Source organism: Triturus cristatus, chromosome 12 (assembly GCF_964204655.1).
Source record: "Triturus cristatus chromosome 12, aTriCri1.1, whole genome shotgun sequence".
Classification (NCBI taxonomy): Eukaryota; Metazoa; Chordata; class Amphibia; order Caudata; family Salamandridae; genus Triturus; species Triturus cristatus.
In genome coordinates, this window is record NC_140595.1 from 634,889,222 (window position 1) to 634,914,014 (window position 24,793).

At 47.6% G+C, this 24,793-nt stretch overlaps 1 protein-coding gene across 3 annotated transcripts in view; it reads left to right on the forward strand.

Annotated features, from left to right (window-relative positions):
- KLHDC4 (kelch domain containing 4) overlaps nt 1–24,478 on the forward strand; it is a 347,987-nt gene extending 323,509 nt beyond the window's left edge. The window contains exons 11-13 of one of the 3 annotated variants that reach the window (XM_085636927.1): nt 7,520–7,633; nt 15,929–16,032; nt 23,138–23,272. In XM_085636927.1, coding sequence (XP_085493053.1) covers nt 7,520–7,633; nt 15,929–15,987 — 173 coding nt within the window. In that variant the 3' untranslated portion in view covers nt 15,988–16,032; nt 23,138–23,272. Of the gene's footprint in view, nt 1–7,519; nt 7,634–15,928; nt 16,033–23,137 lie in introns of all 3 variants that reach the window. The other 2 variants (XM_085636925.1, XM_085636926.1) reach the window with 2 other exon arrangements.
- The last annotated feature ends 315 nt before the right edge of the window (nt 24,479–24,793 follow it).

Here is a 24,793-nt window from a genome sequence, read left to right on the forward strand (position 1 = left end):
CAGGAGAGTGACCTTAAAATTCCTTCAATTTATCAGGCATTGACTTTTTTGTAGTGCAAATGTATCCACAAGGTTTGCTAATAAGCACCGGACAGGTGCAGTATGGCCAGCAGCATTGTACGATTCCCTCAAAGACAGAAGGTGTGCAATACAAGTAGTGGACAGCAAATCTGTAGTAAATAATAGTGATTACTGGTTCTGTAGTAGGGGATCTCTGTGTATAGTCATAATCTATGAATAATCCCCGCCCATGTGCGGGGACCCCGGAGCAATCAAAAAATATCTCTTAAGCTGTCCCGCATTTGCAAACCTGCAAAGACACTTAAGAGACAGACAAAATAATACAGCCTAATCACCACAAGGCTGCACTGGCCAGCACTTCCTCTGAAGTGAACACAAAAGCCAAAATAAAGTTGAAATGTCATTTTTATTCACATTTGACATGTTCCTTTATCATCACAAACCCCCTTCACCAAAATCCCTTTAAACAATAGAGAGGAAGGGGTGGACAGACAAGCCCTATAGGCTGTCATTATGTGTCTGCTAAAGGGATACCGTGCCTTTAAGAAACTCTCCAGAGACCCCCGGTATCCCAGGATGCAGAGCCAACACAAGTTACTTTCAGTTCTTTTTTCCGGCTCCTGCTAGCAGGACCCTGGAGCTTGAGCTCTACCCTTTTGGGTGGTTTAATTGATTAAAATCGGATTTTTTGGATTAAAAGTGGTTTCATTCGACGTCTAAAGCCTTTGTCTACTACTGCCTGCAATCTGGAGCAGTTTTGGCCCACTCTCAGCATGGCTTTATTCGATAAATGCCCTGAGTGTGGGAGGAAGAAGGCTAAGACGGACCCACATGAGGTGTGTATCCTCTGCTTGTCGCCCTCACATGTCCCAGCTGCCTGTGACATCTGCAGCACCTTTTCGAAAAGGACCCTGAGGGACCGGGAGAAGACTCGCCTTCAGGGACAGGAGAAGCAGAGGACCGGTGAGACTTCAGGGCATGGAGGGTCCCATTCCCCCTCCTCCGCCCATGCTTCAGCCCCTGGAGGGACCTCCGGGCAGAAAAAGGAGCTGAAACGGCACCTACCGGCTGGTAGGTTGCGTTCGACGTCGAAGGCGACGACGTCGACGGCGAGAGAGAAGGCACCGGTATGTTCGCCGTCGATCCAGGGCTCTGGGTCGCGGCAGCCTCGGCGTTCGACGTCGAGGGAGGGGCCGGCGAGACCCGGGACCGGGTCGCCGTCGCAGGTGTCACGGTCGACGTCGACAACACATCGACGTCGTACCGAGCCCCATGGACTGCACTCGCCGCCGTCTACCCACGGCTCGACGCTGACGGAGTCGACGCCGAGATCCCGGCGCCTGCCGTCGAGGCGGAGGCGGTCAACGCCGAGACGCAGGTCGACGTCGAGACACCAACGATCGACGTCGAGACACCAACGATCGACGTCGAGATACCAACGATCGACGTCGAGACATCAACGATCGACGTCGAGATACCAACGATCGACGTCAAGATCGCAGCAGTCGACGCCGAGGCACCGGCGGTCGACGTCAAGACGCCAGAAGTCGACGTCGAGGAGACAGTCGACGTCGAGGCAGACACCCCGGCGACGGCGATCAAGGCGGGGCTCGACTCCGAGGAGGCATGGGTCGACGTCGAGGAGACTTGGTTCGACGTCGAGAGGACGATCGACTGCGGGGCGGCACTCGTCGTCGAGGGCGAAGAGACGCCGTTCGAGGTCAAGGTACAGTTCGACGTCCCAAACATCGGGGAATACGTCCTCGGTGATTACGATCTCCAGTCGGGGATCGGGGAGGCGCGGACGTTCGCCTTCGGTGGCTTCCCCGCGGGACAGGCCCGCCAAGAAGAGGAGAGTGGCCGCGAGCCCGGACAATGATGATGGGGGCTCTCCGGCTAGAAGTGATGGGGCGTCAGACCATCTGACCCCGCTGCGTACCCAGCGGCCTCCTTTGCCTCCGGTGCCCGAACTTCCACCGGCGCCTCCACCGGTGCCTGCACTGCCTCCTCCTCCTCAGCCTCCTCCTCTTCCTCCGCCTCCTCTTCCTCCTCCTCCACCTCCTCCGCTGCCTCTGCCCGTGCCTCAGCTGCCTGCCTCACCACCGCAGCCACCGCCTCCTCCCCCGAGGGTCCCTCACCGGCAGAGATCTCGCTCTCGCCCTCGCAGGCGATCACGGAGTAGGCGCAGATCCTCCACTCGCTCTGGACATGGTCGACGGAGGTATCGGTCCCGTTCCAGAGGGTCGAGGGGCACGTACTCTCCGGGGGCTGGCAAGTATTCGCCCTCGCTGTCAGAGACGCCTCCTACCCGCGTCTCTCCAGTGGATGACATTGCCACGTTCCAGGAGGTGTTGCTGAGAGGGGCTGCGAAGTTGGGGATATCAGTGACTACCCCTATTCCCACTACGTCTGTGATTTTTGAGACTTTGCATAAAGTACATCTGTCGCGCCCCCTCCTCCCGCTGGTCCCAGGACTGGAGGAACCTGCGATGGAGGTGTTCTTAACGCCGGCTGTGGTGAAGCCGGCGCCCTCGAGACTGTCAAAGAAGTACAGGGCCCCTGACTCGGATCCGGCGTTCCTCAGAGTGGACCCCCCACCGAATTCTGTTATCGTGGCGGCGGCTCGTAAGCAACACTCTACGACGCCTTCCTCCACGGCTCCCCCGGATAAGGAGAGTCGCAAAATGGACTCCTTGGGGAGGAGGATGTGCTCCACGTCGGCTACTACAATGAAGGCCGCTAGCGCCTCCGCTCTGTTGGGGCGCTATGACAGGTCTCTTTGGGACTCCCTGCAACAGTTCGCGGCCTCCCTGCCCAGAGACAAGAGGGAGGATTTTCAAGAGGTGCTGAACGAGGGCATGATGGTCTCTAATCAGATCATCAGTGCGGCGGGGGACGTGTCGTTGCTGGCGGCCCATGGGTACTGCCACGGCATACATATGAGGAGGCATTCCTGGCTGCGGCTGACTCCGCTCAAGCCGGAAGCGCAGCAGAAGATCGCCAATCTACCATTCTCTGGCACGACGTTATTCGGGTCGCATGCGGATGACGAGATGGCCCGCATGAAGGCGGAGACTCTGAAGGCGGTGGGGCTGGAGCGGCCTAAGGAGCAGAGGAGGTCCTTCCGTTCCTCGGGCAGGCGCTACACCAAGCAGAGGGGCCAAGGGCGTCAGTCGGGCCCCCAGCAACAGCCCCAGCAACAGCAGCAGTACCAGAGACAGCCCTTTCAGAAGCGCCAGAGGGGCAGAGGCCAGCATCAGTCCTCGGCGGGGAACAAAGGCCCGTCCGGGTCGAAGCCCTGAAAAGTTACTTCCCCCTCATCCGTTACCCGCTCCGGTGGGGGGAAGTATTCAACACTACCTGGCAGAGTGGAGGACAATAACACAGGACAAGTGGGTGCTGAATATTGTTTGCAATGGCTACTGTCTTCGTTTCACCAGTTCGCCTCCACAGATTCCACCAGTGCGCTCCCTTTACATGGTGCGGGAGCTCCAGCGGGAGGCGGACGTTCTATTAAAAAAGAAGGCGATAGAAGCTGTTCCTTTGAGGCAAAAAGGAAAAGGTCTCTACTCACGGTTCTTTCTCGTAAGAAAAAAAGACAAGAACGAGTTCAGGCCTATTCTGGATCTGCGTCAAGCAAACAGGTGGATCCGCCGAGAAAAGTTCCGTATGTTGTCCCTGCATCAGATTTACCCTCAGTTGCATCGAGGAGACTGGCTGTGCGCCATAGATCTGCAGGACGCTTACTTTCATGTGCCGATCGCACCGAAGCATCGCAAGTTCCTGAGGTTTCTGGTAGGCAACAACCATTACCAGTATTCCGTACTCCCGTTTGGCCTGAAGTCTGCGCCACGGACGTTCTCCAAGTGCATGGCAGTGGTCGCGGCACACCTGCGGAAGACCAAGGTGTTTGTGTACCCTTACCTGGACGACTGGTTGATCAAAGCGTCCACTTATCAGGAAGCCCAGTGCCATTTCAACAGGACGGCGGCTTTGCTTCACCGTCTGGGGCTGCACATCAACATGACGAAGTCAGTGCCGATCCCTGTGCAGTGTCTCCAGTACTTGGGGGCTTCAGTCAATACCTTGACCGCAAGCGTGTGTCCTTCGGAGGAGAGACGCTTATCGATCCGTGGGAAGGCTCTGCATCTCATCTCAGCCCGCTCTCCTACGGTGAGGACGGTGTCTTCATTACTGGGGTCGATGGCTTCTTGCATCTTCCTCACCCCCAATGCACGTCTGCATATGAGGCCCCTGCAGGAATGTCTGGAGGATCGATGGGACCAGAGGAGGGGGCGTTGGGAGGACAAGATCCAGTTGTCTCAGCACGCTCGGCAGTCTCTGAAATGGTGGTGTTCCCCAGAGAATGTCTGCAAGGGGACCCCTTTTCACAAGGACATTCCGGCCCAGACCATAGTGACCGATGCGTCTCTCCAGGGCTGGGGAGCGCATTCGGGCCCTCTTCAGATTCAGGGGATATGGTCGCAGATGGAGACGACCTACCATATCAACTTTTTGGAACTCAGAGCAGTACACTTGGCCTTGAAGGCTTTCCATCCCTCCTTCAGGACGTCCTCCCTTCTGGTTCAGACGGACAATACTACGACCATGTATTACCTCAACAAGCAGGGGGGCTCCCGGTCACGCACCCTGTCTCGGGAGGCACAGGCGATCTGGAACTGGCTGGTGGCCAGGAATCTGACGATCACGGCGACCCACCTGCCGGGAGTGCAGAATGCCCAAGCAGACGCGCTCAGCAGACTCGTTCAAGAGAACCACGAGTGGGTGCTAAACGACGACGTGCTAAGAGACGTCTTCGCAGAATGGGGCACTCCGGATATAGATCTGTTCGCCACGGCAGAAAACAGCAAATGCCGCGACTTCGCGTCCAGGTACTACCAGCCAGGGACGCTGGGGAATGCACTATGGATCAGCTGGTCCAACAGCTTTCTCTACGCCTTTCCACCCATTCCCCTGATTCCGGCGGTGCTGATCAAGCTGTCGCAATCCAGAGCCAGAATGATCCTGATTGCTCCGGAGTGGCCGAGGCAATGGTGGTTCACCGACCTTCTTCACCGGTCTGTTCTGCCACACCGGCGCCTGCCGTGCCGGCCGGACCTCCTCACGAAGTTCGGAGGGCAGATGGTTCACCCCAATCTCTCGTCCTTGAGTTTGGCAGCATGGCTCCTGAGCTAGTGCAGTATGGACACTTGAACCTGCCTCAGGACTGTATGGAGATCTTAAAAGAGTCTAAGAGACCGTCTACGAGGACCTCCTACGCCTATAAGTGGAAGAGATTCTGCTTATGGTGCAAGGCGAAGGACTTTGACCCTACATCCTGTAAAGAAGACGTTATTTTGCCTTATCTGCTGCAGTTAGCTCAGTCTGGGCTTAATTTCCAATCTATTAAGGTTCATCTCGCAGCTCTGACTGCGTATAGGAAGGGCCCTTCTCAAACCTCATTTTTTCAAATCCCTGTGATTAAGGACTTTTTGGAGGGTTTGCGTAAGGTGTTTCCCCCTGTTAGAAGGCCTTCTCCACCTTGGGAATTGAATGTGGTGTTATCTAGATTGATGAGGGAGCCTTTTGAACCTATCCATAAGGCTTCGCTGCAGCATTTATCTTGGAAGGCGGCCTTCCTTGTAGCCATTACATCGGCCAGGAGGGTGAGTGAGATTCAGGCTCTGTGTTGCCAAGAGCCGTATACTGTTTTCCATGCTTCTAAAGTAGTGATGCGTACCCATCCTAAATTTTTGCCTAAGGTGATATCAGATTTCCATGTGAATCAGATGATAACTTTGCCTACGTTTTTTTCAGCATCCTTCCTCTCCGGCGGAGAGGTCTCTGCATTCACTTGATGTGCGTAGGGTGTTGAAATTCTACCTGGATAAGACAAAAGATATCCGCAGGTCGGATCAACTGTTTGTTAATTATGGTTCGGTAAGAACTGGTTTAGCTACCTCAAAGCAGTCCATTTCCAGATGGATTGTTTCCTGTATTCAGCTTTGTTACCAAAAAGCTAATAAAACATTAGGGGGTAAGCCTACAGCACATTCGACTAGAGGAAAGGCGGCTACCACCGCTTTGCTTAGGAATGTTCCCATTGCTGACATTTGTAAGGCTGCCACCTGGAAGTCAGTCCATACGTTTACAAAGCATTACTGCCTGGACTCTGATGCTAGGGCAGATGCGCAGGTTGGACAGGCTTCGCTAAGGAATTTGTTTGCACAGTGATTTGTTGGTGGTTGGTCTTACTCCACCGCTTCTTGTTGGTTGGGATGGGCTTGCCATTCTATTCATAGATTATGACTATACACAGAGATCCCCTACTACAGAAGGAGTAGTTTCTTACCTGTAACTCCAGTTCTGTAGTAGGGGTATCTCTGTTATAGTCATAAGCGACCCTCCCTCCTCCCCGGTGGAGTAACCTGACGGTATCAGGCCTGTTGTTATACACCTTCAAAAAGAACTGAAAGTAACTTGTGTTGGCTGTGCATCCTGGGATACCGGGGGTCTCTGGAGAGTTTCTTAAAGGCACAGTATCCCTTTAGCAGACACATAATGACAGCCTATAGGGCTTGTCTGTCCACCCCTTCCTCTCTATTGTTTAAAGGGATTTTGGTGAAGGGAGTTTGTGATGATAAAGGAACATGTCAAATGTGAATAAAAATGACATTTCAACTTTATTTTGGCTTTTGTGTTCACTTCAGAGGAAGTGCTGGCCAGTGCAGCCTTGTGGTGATTAGGCTGTATTATTTTGTCTGTCTCTTAAGTGTCTTTGCAGGTTTGCAAATGCGGGACAGCTTAAGAGATATTTTTTGATTGCTCCGGGGTCCCCGCACATGGGCGGGGATTATTCATAGATTATGACTATAACAGAGATACCCCTACTACAGAACTGGAGTTACAGGTAAGAAACTACTCCTTTTCATGTTATTGGAGCTGTTCATCATGTTTTCTGAAGTTCCTAGCTTGGTCCAGGAGTCTTCAAATCCTCCAGATATCAGTGAGAAAGTTGAAGACATTCCTTTCTTCATACAGAATTTGATTGAAGTTGTTTCTGTAGTTAGTGATAGGAACCCTTTCATGTGGTGTAGTTGCACTTTTGAGTTCTCCCAATATGACCTAAAATCTGGCCTTAATCAAGCAGAAGTTCGAAGACCTTTTATCTTGGCTCAAATTGATGAAAAGTTGCTGCAAAATAATTTCTAAACTCTGCAGGTAATGATTAAAAACTAAAGGAAGAATTATTGATGTGTGGTACAGGGGGGATGTGAAGATATTTATGACCACCTCCAAAGCATTTTATAAAAGCTGACATTGCTGGCTCAGTGGTGAAAGTTACCCTAGGCTTTACAGGTTAACTCTTTTCCTCTTGGAGTCCTACAAGGTTTCTGGAATAGCTTCTCCCTGGTGCAAAAACAGTTTAACATGTTCATGTTTTCTTTGTGTATGACCGCTGTTGCATATATTTCTTGTTTGATTTTATCTGATAAAGAGACCCAAGAGTGGCTGGATGAATCCGATGAAGAAGATGATGATGCAGAGGGTGCAGAAGGAGGTACTGACGAAGAAGATGAGAAAAGTTCAGAAGAGGAGAGTGAGGATGAAGGTAATGAACAAGCTCAGGGGAGAGAGGGTGTAAGGGAAGTTAACACTAACAAAGGCATTCTGAGCAGTTGATCGGGTTGAAGGTTTGCATCTCTGTTTGACTACTGCTGCTGCCTGAGGAGATTGTACTAAGGTCCCTGTCAGTATTCATGCCTTTAGGTGACAGCAAAAATAAATCTAGTGCTTAAGTAGACAAAGGAGAATAATGTGCATTATTACTATTATTTTTTGTACAAGAGCTCTGTGAATTTATTACGGTATATGAACTATCCTAAAGAGATGAAGGAGCCAGTGAGCAAATGAAAGGGGATCAAGGGTTGTGTATGAGGCTCTACACTTTCACAGGCTCCTCTGCACTGCTTCTACAGTACTCCATTTGTCAAAGAGGCCGGCTGTCTGGCACAGGTGCCACTTTTGACATTGTCTCCAGAGCTGCTCCAAAAACTCAATTAGGCACAGCCTTATCCCTTGAAAACAAAGGGTATTTTTTGGGAGGCTAAAGGGAATGTCAGAGAGTCGTTCGATGACCAACCTCTTGCTGACTCTTTGCCAAGAGTGTTGCTTCATGGAAGAACGTTTGGGAACCACTGGTTTAGCCTCTATATCCATAAGTTCTTTCATACAGTAGTTCGATGGTAGATGGCGTGATCCATTCTTATGTACAGGGCAGGCAGGCCAGTTACTCACCAGAGCAGGCACAAAAGCGGATGCAGCCGCGAGCGCGCAGCAGTAAGTCTCCTGAGGCTTGAGCCGGGAGGTAGTGGTCTTGTTTTACTCTAATTGCTATGAGCACATGTCATTTATCGCGCTGCTAGCTATTCATTTTAAACCTTTTTTTAAATCGTTACCGCATCGCCATACCTTCTCTTGCTGATTCTGGCCACTGAGGCGAGGGTGGGAACTCTCTCCTGTACTCCGGCTTCATTAGCGGAAGTCGGGGGGGGGGCCATCTTGGGTGCTAATAGGTCAGCGCACCAGTTACTCACCAGAGCAGGGACAAAAGAGGATGCAGACGCGGGCGTGCCGATGGCGCACCTAAGGCAAGCCCATCTGCGCCTGGACGTCGCCAGACATGCTGATGGTTCCAATTTAGAGGTGCCAAGCTATACCAGGGAGTTTTTGATATCCAGTGGCCAGCGGCCAAACCCCTGCGGCATGCACCTAGGGATCGCGGTGGAAGGGCCTTTTTGCTGCTATAAGTGTGGCTAGAACTCCTACCCCTCACTGCCCACACCACCCCCTGCCCTATCAAAAATCCCTTTAAAAATGTTACAACTCAATGTGCGCTCTCTGGTCAAACACTATATGGAGATCTATGACCTTATTGAGGATGAATCTCCTGATGTGTTTTGTATTACTGAAACTTGGCTTACTGATGACACAGTGGCCGAACCAGGCCTTGCACTCCCGTGGGGTTCAGCATTCGGACTCTCAACAGAGGGACTAGAGGCGGGGCATTAGCTGTTATTTTTAAATCCCACCTCCACTGCACATTTGTTAAGGAAGACGTCGCAGGGTGCAAATGTGCCCGTTTTGTCATCTCCTTTAGCGCGCACTCCTCTTTCTCTGGCCTATTAGTTTACCGCCCCCCTGGATCCATCTTAGAATTCGAAACAGCCATTATTGAGGAAGTGCACTCCCTAGCACTGAGAGCCGCAAATTTTAGCCTCCTTGGCGATCTAAACATCCACTTTGATCGTCCTTCCGACCCGGAAATTGGCAGCTTGCTTGCGGATTTCGCTGCTTGTCAACTAAGACAGCTGGTAGTGGGATCCACCCACATTGCTGGGCATTCACTTGACCCAGTTTTTTCCAACATCTCCTCTCTTACGGTCAAGACCCCTAGCCCAGTGTGCTGGTCCGATCACCACCTTATTTCCATCGCCCTCCCCTTTTTTGAGTGAGTGACCAGAGCTGACCCTAGGGCCACCTTCAGACGCTGCTGGCATAAACTCAAGCTGGAGGACCTTCGTGCCTGTTTGGCTTCCTGCCCCCCTATCCTTGACACTGACCCGGAGCAATCGTACAAAGCAATCTGTGAGTGGATACTTCAGGCATTAGACACTCTTATTCCGGCCAAATGGTCCAAAGGCTGCTTGCCAATCCTTGGTACAACGATTCTCTAGCCGCTTTGCGCACCACATGTAAACAGCTAGAACGGGCCTGGAGAAACCACTATGACCTTACAGATAAAAAGCGGTATCAGGACGCGATCAAACGCTACCATAAAGCCATACATTTGGCTCGAGCAGCCTACCTCGCCAACGAGATTAAATCCAGCAAAAACCCTATGAAAAGCATTTTTAACATACTTAACGATTTTAAAAGACAAAGACGATTTTAAAAGGCGATTACGTCTGGACAGCAATGCGAGGGTCTGGCCACCTTCTTTGTCCAGAAGGTAGAAGCTATATATAAATCCTTCCCTATTTGCACCACGGACCTGGCGACCCCTTCAGCACCCAAGCCTATCGCCATTTTGGCAGTAATACCCCCCCATCTCCTAGGACGAGCTTCTCACATTGAGCACGAAGGTCAAATCGAGCTCCCCTCCGGACCCCATGAGGCGGCCCAATTTAGAGACTGTCTACCTATACTTCTTACGCCCTTATTGCAGACGATTAACTCCTCCTTCAGCATGGCAGTGGTCCCTTCGGCATGGAAGCAGGCAAAGGTGCTCCCTCTTCTGAAAAAACCCTCATGGGACCCCACCAAGCCGGAAAATTTTCGACCTATTTCTCTTCTGTCTTGGGTTGCAAAAATCGTGGAGGCCCAGGCCAATCGAGTCCTTTCAGACTTTTTGAACAACAGCAGAATCATAGACCGCTCCCAGAATGGTTTCCGCTCCGGTCATGGCACAGAGACAGCGCTATTAGTAGTGAGTGAACATCTGCGGACCATTTTGGATAAGGGTCAAACGGCGGCGCTGACATTGCTTGACCTCAGCGCCGCGTTTGACACGGTCTCCCATCAGATCCTCCTGCGCCGTTTAGAGGAAGCAGGGGTAGTCAGCATGGCACTGGAATGGTTCCTGTCCTTTTTGTCCCACAGATCTTTTCAGGTCTCTGCCCCTCCCTTCCTCTCTTATGTCCACTCCATCAAGCAGGGGTCCCCCAGGACTCGGCTTAAGCCCCGTTCTATTTAATCTCTATGTCCAACCCCTGGCAGAAGTCGCACGGGACCATGGTTTGACCTTGGTCTCCTATGCTGATGACACTCAGCTGGTGGTGACCCTTTCTAATGACCAGTCTCGGGATGCCATTCAGTTCCGGAATGGTCTAGAGGCGGTCGCATGCTAGATGACCACGAACTGCCTCCAGCTTAACGCTAATAAGTCTGAAGTGTTGTTGGGGAAGGACAAGGAGCTCTGGAGTACGTAGTGGTGGCCAGTGTCCTTGGGCTGTGCCCCAACCCCTAAGTCGGCGGTGAAGAATCTAGGAATCTGGCTTGACTTCACTCTTGGATTTCAAGATCATACTAAAAAGATCGCTGGCACCTGATTTGGACTCTTACGGGGTCCGAGGCCTATATTGGGGTTCTTTGACCCAGCCACATTACAGCTGATAGTCCAGGCGACTATTTTGTCAAGACTTGATTATGCCAACTCCTTACTGTTAGGTGCCAATAAGGCGGAAGTGAACCACCTTCAACGAGTCCAGAACGCAGCCGCCCGAGTTCTGCTCAGACTCCCCAGAACATGTTCTGCGTCGGGCGCTCTACGCCGCCTTCACTGGCTTCCCATCTCCAAGAGGATCACATTTAAGACACTGTGTTTAGCCTTTAAAATTTTAAAACTCTCCACCCCTGAGATCCGATCCAATTTGCTGGTCCCCTATGTCCCCACCCGCCAGCTACGCACTGCTGAGCAAATCCTGGCCACTGTTCCCCGAGTGAAACGCATGAGGGCGGGGGGCAGGTCCTTCCGCTATCTGGCCGCTAAGTTATGGAACTCCCTCCCTGTGCAGATTCATCGTTTAGACTGCCTGTCATCTTTCTGCAAGACCATCAAAACCCACCTGTTTCCTACAGTCTAGCCTTGGCTCTCTTCGGACACTGCTATCAGCGCCGGGACGCCCCTTCGCTGGGGCAGCTGCGCGCTATACAAGAGGATATAACATAACATATGAACCCTGCCAGGATGGTGGAATTATCCCTTAGAAATAGCAGCATTGCACAGCAGGTGGAGCCACGAAGCCCAAATGCCGGTGTCTGCCTTTAACAAATTTGCTGGTTGGCTCCAATAAATTTGCTATTTTTGATGTTTTCAATGACTACTTTCCTTGAGAAAAGTCAGAACTCCGTTCAGAGAGCCACAGAGCAAACAGGAGCTACTGAGCCCAACCGTGGGGGTTGAGGCCTTCTACTTCCAGTCTACCAGGGCTTGACTTTCTATGGATCCTGAGCAACTGGGCAAAGGACACCTACAACACCAAATGTCATTTGGGTCTGAGTCTTTGAAGTTCATGTTGGGGGCTATGTTATGTTGTTGCAATTTATAGAGCACACTGTTACCCAAGGGTGTCCTGGCGCTGTGTGAAGTCCTACGGAGGCCACGGGAGGGAGACCAAGCCAGATATTTACGAAGAGAAAAAACAGGTTTTTAAGGCCTTCCAAAAAGAGAATAGGTTTGTTGTGGATCTGAGGTGCAGTGGGAGGCCATTCCAGGCCTTTGCTGCGCAGACCACAAACATCTGCCTCCCCAGCTAGTTTTATGCACTCTGGGTACCGAAATCAGCTTTTCCTCTAATGAGCGCAGCAATCTTTTTGCCACATACCAAACAAATTGTTGTTTAAGAAACTCGGGCCTTCTCCATGTAGTGCCTTGTGGACCAGGCACAGGGCTTTAAATTGAGTCCTTTTCCTTACAGGCAACCAGTGAAGCCTTTTCACCTCAGCCGAGATAGAGGCATATTTTGGTGTACTTGTGATCAATCGTGCCGCTGCATTCTGGAAGATCTGTAGTTTGTGCATGAGCCCCTCTTGCAGCCTGAGGTAGAGCCCATTACAGTAGTCAAGTTTGGACAGGGCTAAGGTAGTGATGACTGTTTGAATACTATCTTTGGGGAGGTAAGGCATTATTTTTCTGAATGCTCAGAGTATAGGAGGTGGAGGATACAACCACATTCACCTGGTCTTTAAAACTGAGTTTGTTATCAACCCATACTCCCAGATTTTTAGCTTTTTTCTTGGGGGTGGGTAGGAGGCCAAGTGTGTCCGGCCACCATGCAGGGGTTTAAAAACTGGGGTCATTACCGATCAGCACCACTTCCGTTTTACCAGAGTTCAGTTTAAGGCAGTTCTGAGCCATCCAGCTGCCTACGACTGACATGCACTCCTGGGGACGTGATGCTGTTCTCTTCATTGACCCTGGCACTAATGACACCACGATTTGGGTGTCATCAGCGTAGGAGGTTAGGGAGAAACCGTATGATTCAATAAGTGGGGCTAATGATGAGACGTATGTATTAAAAAGTGTAGGGCTCAACGAGGAGCCCTGAGAGACTCCACACCGCAAGGAGAACGGCTTGGAAGAGAAATCCCCTAACGCGACTGTTTGAATTAACAATCTGGGGATGGAGAGGATGCCCATGCGCACTGTGGTCCAGGGGAGGAGTCACCCATCTCAGGATACTTCGAAGACTCTTCCAGGACAACAATGTGCAATCATCCGGACCCAACACTAGGCGGCGATCTATGCACAGATATGAATGTCAGCAGCCCTATATGCCAAGAACAGATGCATACTGGTAAGTAGCATATTCAATCCCAGGCGGTACCGTGGATTCCAATCTCCCGCAGACGGTCCATCAATAGGACGTGATGGACCTTGTCAAAGGCCGCGGAAAGATCCAACATGATCATCACAGCTTTACCTCCTAGATAAAGTGAGGACCTGATCTCTTCTGTTGACTTGATAAGGGCTGACTCGGTGCTATGCCCTGCTCTGAAGCCATGTTGTGAGGGATCCAGTGCCTGTGAATCTAGCAGGAGCCTACTTAGTTGTGTGTTCATCAATTTCTCTGCTATTTTCGCCGGGAAGGGGAGTCTGGAGATTGGTCTGAAATTGTTTGGGTCTTTAGGGTCCAGGGTAGTTCTTTTTAGCACAGGCAAAATTGATGCGCTTTTGCAGATTTTGGGAAAGTAACCTTCTGAGAACATAGAGTTTATGACGAAGGATAGAACCCGAGCTACTGGTTCCGGTGCTTGGTTTATAGTGGAAATTGGACAGGGGTCATACAGAGAACCTGATTTCGTTGTCTTAATGAGATTTAATGTTTCTATGGGTGTTGCAGGGGCAAACCTATCAAAGTGTATATTAGTGCCCTTTCCTGATAGATCATCATTGGAGTGTAGGGTAGTGGATTTGGCTGTTTCATTAGTGAAGTTTGAGAAAATTGACTCCACTTTAAGCTGGAAGAATTGAGCAATTTTGTCACATAATTCCTGACTCGCAGTGATAGTAGAAGTAGCCGGGTAGGCCAACGAAGTAACCGTTTTAAATAGTTCTTTGCTTGAATTTTTTGCAAGGTTAATTCGATTGGTGAAGAACTCTTGTTTGGCTTTAAGAAGCAGCTGTTTATAGTGTACTAAGCTAAGTTAATATTCGTTCTTATCACTATCCTCATAGTTCTTCCTCCAGTTTCTCTCTAGGTGTTTGCAAACCAATTTTTGGTCTCTTAATTCCTGAGAATACCAGGGGGAGGATGGCTGTGCCCTATTAGGGCGGGTGAGTTTTTTTGGCGCAAGTTTATTGCCGGCTGCCTCTAGCCATATAGTGTATGATTGGGCAGCTTCTTACAAATCTGTGGAGAGAGAGGGCAATGTTCCAGTTAACAGCTCCTGCAGTTCTTAATCATTAATCTTGTTCTAGGCTCTGCTAATTATTTGTATTTTTTTTTCTGGAATACATGTGTGACGGTTGGGAGCGGTTAGTTCAAACAGCACTGCCTTGTGATCTGACCAAACTACTGGGAGAATGGCCGTAAAGTGCAATTGTGATTCGTTAGAGAAAATGCCGTCGAGTGTGTGTCCGGCTTTATGTGTGGCGCCGATCACCAGTTGTTCTAAATCCACATTACTCATCATATCCTGCAAATTAGAGGTATCATGATCCGAGAGACTTTCCAAGTGGAAATTAAAATCTGAGTATCGTGTGTGAGTCGGTGCTGAGTGCATTTGCCAGTAAGCTGTCTGTATGGCTGATAAATTGGCTTCTAGGGCCCGGTGCTCTATAAATGAGAGTACCTCTGAAGGTGAAGCGGTGAGAGAGGTAGAAACAGAAGTCTAATGCTTCATATTCCGAGTTAGCAAGAGGGTTAAAAGAAGCCCTAATGGAGTTGTGGTAAATAACCATGAGGCCGCCCCCCTTCCTGTTTGGCCTATTCAATGTATAGCACAGGTAATTAGGTGGGGTGGCATTAACCATGTCTGGGTCCGAGGCATCATCTGTCCAGGATTCTGTAATAAACGCAATGTTTATTTCCTCATCGACAATAAATGCATGACACTCTGAACTGTGTTTAACTAAAGAGCGGGCGTTTATAAGGACACATTTCCAAGATTGATTGGGCAAATTTTTTTATTTATATCTGCTGATATTGGTTGAAGATTTAATTGGTAGTAGAGTTAGTTCAGGCAGATTGGTACCGCAGCCTGGACATGTCAGCTGAGAGTGTGGGAGCCAATACGTGGGCTGCAGACATAGACAGTTGGGGTGTTTGTTGGAATTGAGGCTATGAAGTATTTCACTAGAGTAGGAGGTTGTACTTGGTTTCCCTCAGTTAAATTGGGCAGGGGGACTGGTGCTAGGCGTGGCATTCGCGCGGACGTGCGCAGACGGGCTTGCCTTAGGCGCGCCGTCGCTTCGCGCGTCCACTGCGTGCTCGCGCTAGCCTCATTATTTGTAGACTCATGGGTTAAAAAAAATTGGCTCACTGACCTGCCTCCTCCCAAGATGGCGTCCCGCGTGTAGCAGCGGTCCCCGGGAGTGAGGGAATGTGCAAATATCACAAGTGTGGTGAGTAATAAAAAGCGCTGAAATCGCCTTTTACAGTTTACAACGTTTTAGCAATAAAATCAGTTAAAAGCAGAGAGAACATAGGCAATTGCGCTGTGGGAGAATTCAATGCGCTAAATATCGCCCTTTACAGTTTAGAGGTTTCAACAAAAGAACAAGTTAGAACCATTAAAAACAGAGGCGATTCAAGCGTTACCGTAGCAAGTGTCTATCCCGGCTCACGCCTCAGGAAGGCTTCGGAGAGCGCGCTCATGCTAGCCTCCCTATTTGTAGAGTCAGGGGTTGAAAAAGACTGGCCCACTGACCTGCCTCCTCCCAAGATGGCGTCCTGCGTGTAGCAGCCGTCCCCGGGAGTGAGTGAATGTGCAAATATCGCAAGTGTGGTGAGTAATAAAAAGCGCTGAAATCGCCTTTTACAGTTTACAACGTTTTAACAATAAAATCAGTTAAAAGCAGAGAGAACATAGGCAAATGCGCTGTGAGAGAATTCAATGCGCTAAATATCGCCCTTTACAGTTTAGAGGTTTCAACAAAAGAACAAGTTAGAACCATTAAAAACAGATGCGATCCAAGCGTTACCTTAGCAAGTGTCTATCCCGGCGCACGCCTCAGGAAGGGGTCTGCTTCCTTTTGAAGTGCCCTCTCCCCTGCCTTGCCTGTCCTCCAGGAAGCAGTCTGTCACTGCAGGAGCGACTCCAAATCTCGTAGTCCCACAACACAGGACATGGGAGTCACTAGAGGTTCAGACCTGAATGTCAGCCACAGTGATATGATATGTGTGTCTAAAGGTTACCCATGGGCCTCAGCCCTACTCTTCATGATTCTCTTATCATCCCCATCTCTTTCCAAAGATGTGGCCATGCCCCTTCCCTGTGACCTCTTTCTGAGTATACTGAAAACCCTGACTCTCCCTTCCTCCAGTGTGTCCCACCCAGCTCACAGGAATGCAGCAATTCACAAATCTGGGTGGGAGGGGTTCTCTACCAGCTCAGTCAGCCCTGGGTCTCCCAGTATTGGAACACAGAGTTTTCCGTAATTAGTACCATTCACAGGCACACATACACCCAGCACATGTATATACACACACACACGCACTTCGCAGCACTACATACTAGCCTGATGTAGGCCATAAGTTTAGCAAGAAACAGTGGAACTGTACATGAGTGAGCCTGTAGGCCTCACCCAGTGATACAAGTAGAAAAGCCTGTTCACTTCCACTTATCACTACACGGTATGCTGCCCCCACCGCACTTATGTTGTTTATCTCCTGGCAAAAGCAGTAGCCTTCCACCCCTATGAGGACAATGCTTTGGGTGCCTCTTCCAGCCCAAAAAGAATGCAATCCTTGACACCGGCACATACTAAAGATATGTGTTCGCCCATGACTCAAAAATCAGCTCCAGGGGTCAACACGTCATTGCATTTAGGGGTACACAGGGCAGGGGTACACGTCCATCACCATGCAAGGACTTTCTGTCCCAACAAGCACCATTGTACTGTTACAGAAGTGTCCATATTTGCCAGCCTAATATAAACATTCTCTGAATGCTTAGTCTCGGGACACATTCGGGTTTGCAATATAATGTTTTAATGTGCTTTCCCATACAATTCCTTTGGATTTGCTTAGCCTCCCAGACTTCTTTTTTGTATGCCTTTTTCCTTGCTTTATACGGCTTTATTTTTACTAGCATCAGATCGCTGCACTTAATATTTGGCTATTCTTTATTGAGATCTTGTTTCTTTTTCTTTATCTCTACAGAGTACCAAACGTTATGTGTTTTTTATAGTGGCCATTTCCAAATACTTTTTGCAGCTTGTTGCTATTAAATTCCATTATACTCATTGTTATCTTGCTCCATATTTGTGCATGGAGACTATAATCTTCCAGATGTCATAACCACATCTTTAGCAAATATTGTCTCATACTTGATAAACATTCAGTCAACCTCCCTCAGGCAAGTGAAGCTATTGAAATGGCACTTATAACTCTCTGAGGAGTATGTACAAATCCTGGATGAGGCATGCAAGCCCACCACCCAGGCCTTACTGTACCGCAAAGTGGAAAGGTTGTCCATTACTGTTTAGGAAAATAATACATTCATTTAATGCATTAGTGCTCTTACTGCACCTTTAAAAAGGAGGGCTGGCATACACTTCTATGCACTTACATTTAGTCAGTGTAGCAGCACACATGCTAAACAGAGAACTTCTGTCCCTGATTAAAATACCTGTTGCCAAGTCTTTCATGGAAGGTCTTAAGAGATTAATTCCTCCAAAGATTTATCTGGCCTGTTCCTGGAATCTTAATATAGTCTTAACAAGAATTACAGGGCTTCCATTTGAACTACTACACTCTTGCAAAATGCTATTTCTTTTGTGGAAGTTTGCCTTCCTAGATGCATTCACCTCAGTAAGGAGAGTCAGTGAGCTGCAAGCACAAACCGTGAAAGAACCATTTATAGTGGTACATAAAGACAAAATTGTCTTAAGAACAAATCCAAAATTTCTCCCAAATGTGGTTCCCCTTCCCACAAAAACCCAATTCATTGGGTTGCCCATCTTCTTCCCACACCTGGAGACACAGAGAAAAGGCACTACACATACTACATATCAAGAGAGCACTTTGTTCTACATTCATTGTTTTTGCAAAACCTCAATTAGGAAACCCAGTTTCTAAGGGTAGCAATTCTAGGTGGCTTGTGAGGTGTACACAGACATTTTAAGCTAAAGCTAAGCATACACTGTTTGTGAAGCCTAAGCCACATTCAGATCAAAAGGAGGAGGCTACTAAGGGCTTTTTAGGAAACTTTCCCTAAGCAGACATTTTAAAAGTTGCTACATGGTCAACACCACTCACGCCCACCAAGTACTATTGTGTGGATATTCAAGACTTTCCGGAGGCTTTGGTTGAACTCACTGTATTAAAATCCTTGTTCCAAACATCATCATTATCCACTTGCTAGGCACTGTTTATGGAGGAGATAGGTTTACAGTCTATGTAGAGCTTAAGTATAATCAGTGGCACATGCTACAAACAGAAAATATTATTTAATCTGTAACCATCTGTTTGTCGAGTGTAGTGCTGTAGATTTACATGTGCGCTCCTACCTCCCCAGAAGCGAACTTTGATCCAAAATGTATATTATTTCCTATATAGTCCGCAATCGCAGTACATTTAGCTTTTTGACTTGTTTCACTACTCTTCACTTTCATTACTCACCCGCTGGGGCAAAACAATCTGGAGTGGAGGCTTTGTTCTGGTGCTTTGTAAGCTAAGGGACGAGTCGCAAGATATCTTGAGACTGAAGACTTTATTGAAGAAAAACTTGCAAACGTCCGTGCCCAACACTAGATGGCTGGTGTGTGCAGAAGAAAGGAATCTACAGCACTGCAAGCTACAAACTGATGATTACAGGTTGTTACATTTTCTTTGCTTACCTTCAGTTGCACTATTTCTAGAAGACACTCTATCTTTCTGCAGGTTTCTTTCTGCCCTCCCTCCTGTCTCTCTATTAGTGACAGGCCTATTAGATGTTTATGGTATCAAACTGTCATGTAAAATAGTTTGCTGTTACTTAACCTGTTTCGTCCCTCTCGGTAAGCCTCAGTTACGCGAGGATTCTTTTTTAACTGTTTCCAGCCAGCCCTTATACAGGCTGGTGTCATCACTTCCAGGGTAGGCAGAGCCGTGGCTGGTAGCTACCACTGGAAAAACATTTTTCAGATCCAGACTGACACCTGGATATAGTCCTAAGGGAGCAATCTGTAGAAAAACATGGTATCCACCGGAAGTAAAGTTACTGAATGTAAGTAACATATTCTTCACACAGATAAATTGTTCAATTGTGTATAGGGCATAACGGAATCTCAAATGTGGGTGCTCCGGTGACATGAAAATAACACAGTGTAGCAGTTGGCCTGAGAAAGAGTTTCAATTTGTCCTGAACTTTAGGAAACCCACAACTCTACATAAATCTGCTAGTCCTGTACAGAAACTTTGTAACAGTTTGACTCATTCTTAGTGGACGCGTTTAATCTGTGGGTGCAGGCATCGATTGCAGCCCAAGATCAGTCCCCATTGTATGGATGGGCGGTGTAGTGTTATTCAAATCCCCTGTTTTATCCCATACACACTTGACAGTTGCAGGAGCTCCTTTTCAACTTCAGGTGCTCAAACCGGTCTTGGCGAATCAAAATAGAGGGTCCTGCTAAAGTGTGAGTTCATTAAATAGAAAGTATTGCAAACAAGACTACTTAGTAGTGAGTAGCTTACTTAAGCCTATCACTAGGGCTTCAATTGCAGGAATAGTAGTATTGGCACTTATAGTAGAAAAGGATGTACAATCCGTTTAGCTAGGAAGGAAGCAACACAAGCCCTCATTGCCTTCCACATGTAAATGAGGGATTAAAGAACATTTGGTGCTTAGTGAATACATACATGTGTATGAAACCAATAATGTGATTAGTGATGCTGAATTGTGTTCACTCGTGTGTTATTTCTGTCCCAAGATTTAAAGGAAAAACACCACGTTTGAGGATTTTTTTGTACCTTTTTCTCAAGAAAGCTATGGGTATCCTACTTCTAGAACCCAGTCCGCATCCCCCTTCTGTATGCCAAGAGCCAGTCCTTACAAAGTTAATTGAAAGGCTAGTGAGCAGACCCACGTAGATGGGCAAGTAGTGCGTTTTGTAGTACTATGTAAACCTGCTCTGAAATAATACTCTGGGCCATCCAAATGAGTGTCATCCTGCTAAAGCTCTCCAACTTGTCTTTGGTGTTTAATATCGTCCATTATTGTAACATGTTGCGCTTTTGTGAAATAGGGAGTGTTGATGGAAGTGGGAGCATCAAATTTAATGAGATGCAACTGTGTGCTATTATCGAATTAAAAACATTATTTGCCTAGTGTGTGTGGTGTTGGAGGTTGTACTACTGAGAAAGATTAGAAGCCTTTCTGTTCTATTGTAAGATAAAAAAAGCTATGTGCGTCAGTGTGAGACGGGGAGCCTTGTACCAGTATGAGGTGGGGAACAGTAGTGTGAGTTGGGGCGCATTAGCTAAGATGAAAATACGTGTGAGATGCAGGGGTTTGTTTGCTACTTTGAAATGGGATTGGTACATTCATATCAGATAACCTGCTAGAGTGAAATAGAGCAGTGGTGTGAAAATGGGAAATGTTTGTAACCAGATGTGTAGTGGAGTGATACGTGCTGGGATGTGATTTGGCAAGGTTGGGTTGCAATAGGGGAAGCTTTTGTTGTATTCATTGTGAAGTTGCCCCTTTGCCAGAAGTGGTTTACTACGTGATACCGGTGGTACAGAAAATGAGTTGTAGATAATGTGATTGCATGGAGTTAGGATTTGGAATGTTTAAAGTAGATTTACATAAGCAGATGTTGGTGTGTGAAGGTGTCTAATGATGGATGTGTGGGAGTGAGCGGTTAGTTGAAGCATTTTTGAAGTTGGAATCTAGCTCTTCAGGGGATGCTTGAACTAAGGGAGTTAAGGGGTGGCTTGGAGCCAATAGGGAGAGAGCCCGGGTCGATAGGGTAAAGTGGCTTTAGAACAGACAGCATTTTGGTAGGTGGAGCATAGAGTAGAAGCCAGCATTTTTAAATTTGGAGATCAAAGAGGTGAGATTGTGATGTGCCATGACTGGCTTTGAAGCTTGTAGTGTAGCCTGTGCTAGGTTGAGATACAATCTTCTTGATGCCTATAAAATTAAATGTGTCTGTCAAGGTAGATTAAAAGGTTTTATTGAAAATGTCGGCGATAGGGGAGAAGGAGCACCGAGAGTTTTACCAGTAAGGTTTCGCTGGTGGGGATATATTGTCCTTCTTAATAGTAAGAACATAAGACGAGACAGTGGAGGAGAGGAAGGACCTGAAGCACATGGTAGGTCTGAATGTCAAGATTCCCCACTGAGGGAGAATAACTGTTTCTGGGATGAGATCTATGGTTGGACATAAAATTAAGACAAGTTTGTCATCTCTGTTTTTGAATTGTTCATGAGAGCCATCTAGTGTCTGACTGCTGAGAGGAAATGTGTTTTGCCGGATAGTGAGGTGAGATGTAGGGAAAGAAGTAAAGTAATTGTGTGTAATTGTCATACAGATGGAAAGATATACCAAAAGATTAGAAAATGTTACTAAGTAATATGATATAAGGGATATTAGTCATCGGGATTGGACGAATCTTCGGAAAGTGTCATGTGGCATGGAGGTCTCCAACAAGATAGAGTAGCAGCAAGATACTGATACCTGTGTCTGCAATTCTTAGGCAGAGAAGAAGTAAGTGAGCAGAATGTGATTGTCAAAAGTGTAGAGATCAGCAGACAGCTCAAGGAGTATCAGGGTAGAGGAGAAGTGATTGTGGTGAACAGAGTAAAAAGTAGCCAAATCAATGAGGACTATTTTGATAGGATTGGTGAAAGCTGGATTGCACTGGTTTGAGCAAGTTTCTGGAGGCGTGGTGGCTCATGAACCAGGGAAAGTTGGAAACCGTGTAGTAGTGAGATAGAGAATATAATGTTGACTTGAGAGTCAAGACTGAAGTTAAAAAGGAGTGAGCGATTGGCAGCTGAGAACTCGAAGACAGAAAGCTTTTTCATTATAGAAGGATTGTACAAGTATCTTTCCCAGCAGGACGAGCTGGCTGTTAGAAGTATCAAGATCAGTTCTTTGTTAGAAGTGGGGAAAAGAGTGAGTTGTTGCAGAATGTTAGTGGGGTGGAGTTCAAATGAGTGTCATGTGTGATTTTTTTTTTTTGATTAAGGCCTTTTTTTAGATGTGAATATCAGGATTGAGGGAGTAACGGATGAGACTCAAGGAGTGATCAGAAGGAGAGGAATTTTGTTTAGGAGTGGAGCATTGATAACGATGTTAGTGTGTTCTATATGAATAGGTTCAACAGTAAGGGGGGATTTGATTGTACTAGTTTGACGGTGTTATGAATTAACATGAGGTGGGTGTAAGAATGCTAATGTGAGAAGTGCAGTGTAGGCATATAACCACGAGGGCAAACAGAGAAACCCAAATGTGAGAACATGGTGTTTGTGTGGTAGCATGATATTAGAAGTATCAGAGTGCAAATTTAAGTGGCAGGTTGTGTTCTTTGTGACTAGTAACAGCAAGAGATTATTAGAAGTGGTAAGGTTGATTTTGCAAAGTGAACAGTTGATTTGGTTTGCTACTTTGATTGTATGGGTGGTGTCCTAGTGGGGCTGGTTTGCTGTAGAAAGACCAGTGGCATTAGGCCACGTGCCTTTTCTTATTATTTCTGTGCAGGTCATGTGATGAGTACAATGGTACGCTAGCTGATCTCTTTACATTATTACACATCTTCCTAACATATAAGAATGCATCGCCTATAATATTAGTTTGTTGCACGATAGTGCTCTTAAACTCTGTGATATGTGAACAGTTGAGTGATTGACCTGTATATGTAATCTCTGCTGTCTCCTCTGTTGTTCCATTTCTGCACCCCAGAAGATGAGCATCCCTCGGTCCAGCCCAGTGAGAAGTACAAGGACTATGTGGCTCGGACAGAGCAGTGCTGGATTAAATTGGCCCGGTCTAACATGGGTCCAGATGCCAAGGAGAAGAAGGTGCTCAAGGTAGCTCATGCCATGGCGCAGACTTTCTATGAAGAGCAGACCCTGTCTGATCAACAACCGAGCACAGAGGATGCAGCATGCTAATCTTGTGTCCTCCTGTCCCTTCTAGTATGGTGCTGCACGCTCTGGGACTGCAAGCACTGAGCAGGCAAATCATATCTTGGTCTTCTAACTTCTTGATGCAGGCTCCGGTACCTGCTTCAGGCATTTCTTTTACTCTTTGGTTCTGGTCATCAGCACTGCACCTTACCACCCACATGGATCCTGAGTTGTCCTCTTCAGAGAAATCATGCATACATATGAAAAAAATCCAGTGTTACCGGGAACAGAGAGAGAGACTCCGTAATCACCTGTTCTGCGTGAAGAGAAGGTGCTTGTCTCCAGCACGCTGGGGGTGTTTAGGCCACCTCCGACTGCTGTGTGAATTAACAGTCGTGACTTGGGATTTCTGAAGAAAATTGACATATTTTTTTAGTACTGATAGGCCCTGCTTTATAGCCCTAATGGTGTAGTAACTATTTTATTGGATGTGATGCGGAAGGACCAGGGACAGCGCTTGACTGGGAAGAATAGTATCCTTAATGAAATGTGACGGCCCGCTGTGATTACCCAGCCTTCTGATGATGTTGTGTTTGCTTTATTTATTTATCAGTGTAATCCTGCTCTTGGGTACGTCGTATGCCAAGTTGACATAACTACGAACCGAAGGCTTGGTCTACCTACTTGTGATATGAAGAAGAAACACAAAATGACTATACTGCCCCAGCAATGGATTCCATCCCTGGAGTGCCTGGAAAACGTTTGTGCCTTTGTTAGTCTTTCTCCTCTCTGCCTTCTTGCAGAGATTTGAAGTTGTATAGTGTGTGATTAGCTGATGCAGCCCTGTGTTTTTTACTTTGCATTTATTTTTTGCTTTTTTTGTTGTCAAAATGCAAGTAGTTAAATATAAAGAAAATCACAGCGCTGGATGTGCTTCTGACACCTGACAACTTGAGCTCCCTGTGTTCTTCCAATAAGAGGCTCGTAAGGATATTTTGAGTGACCCGTATGACTAGCTGCCAAGACCTGGAATGATGTCGCTAGGTCTTTTGACCCGGGTCTCCTTACCATGTACTCCACTCAAGGGGTGACCACTGTCTCTGCCAATGTACCATCCAGTCACCCAAAGGGTTTTTTCTCATAATAAAGCTAAAACAGTTTTTAAAAGACGAGATATCTTTGTGTTTGTGAAATATGTGTTGCTCGTCTGTCACACTGCACAGATTCTGGCCACCTACCTCGAATCTTATCTCAGAGCACGTTCAAAAAGATAACTGAATAATGGGCATACCTCTCAAACTTTTCTTTAAAGTTCATGGTGTTGAGTCTTAAAGAAACACCTTCATATCGTACATCTACACCATTGCAGGTGTCATTGATGCCATAGGAAGATCTCCCATACTTGGAGGTGTAGACCCATGGGCCTAACTACAGTGGAGCAACTGCGGCCTGGCAGTTTAATTTGACATTCCAACCAAGCAGCAATTTG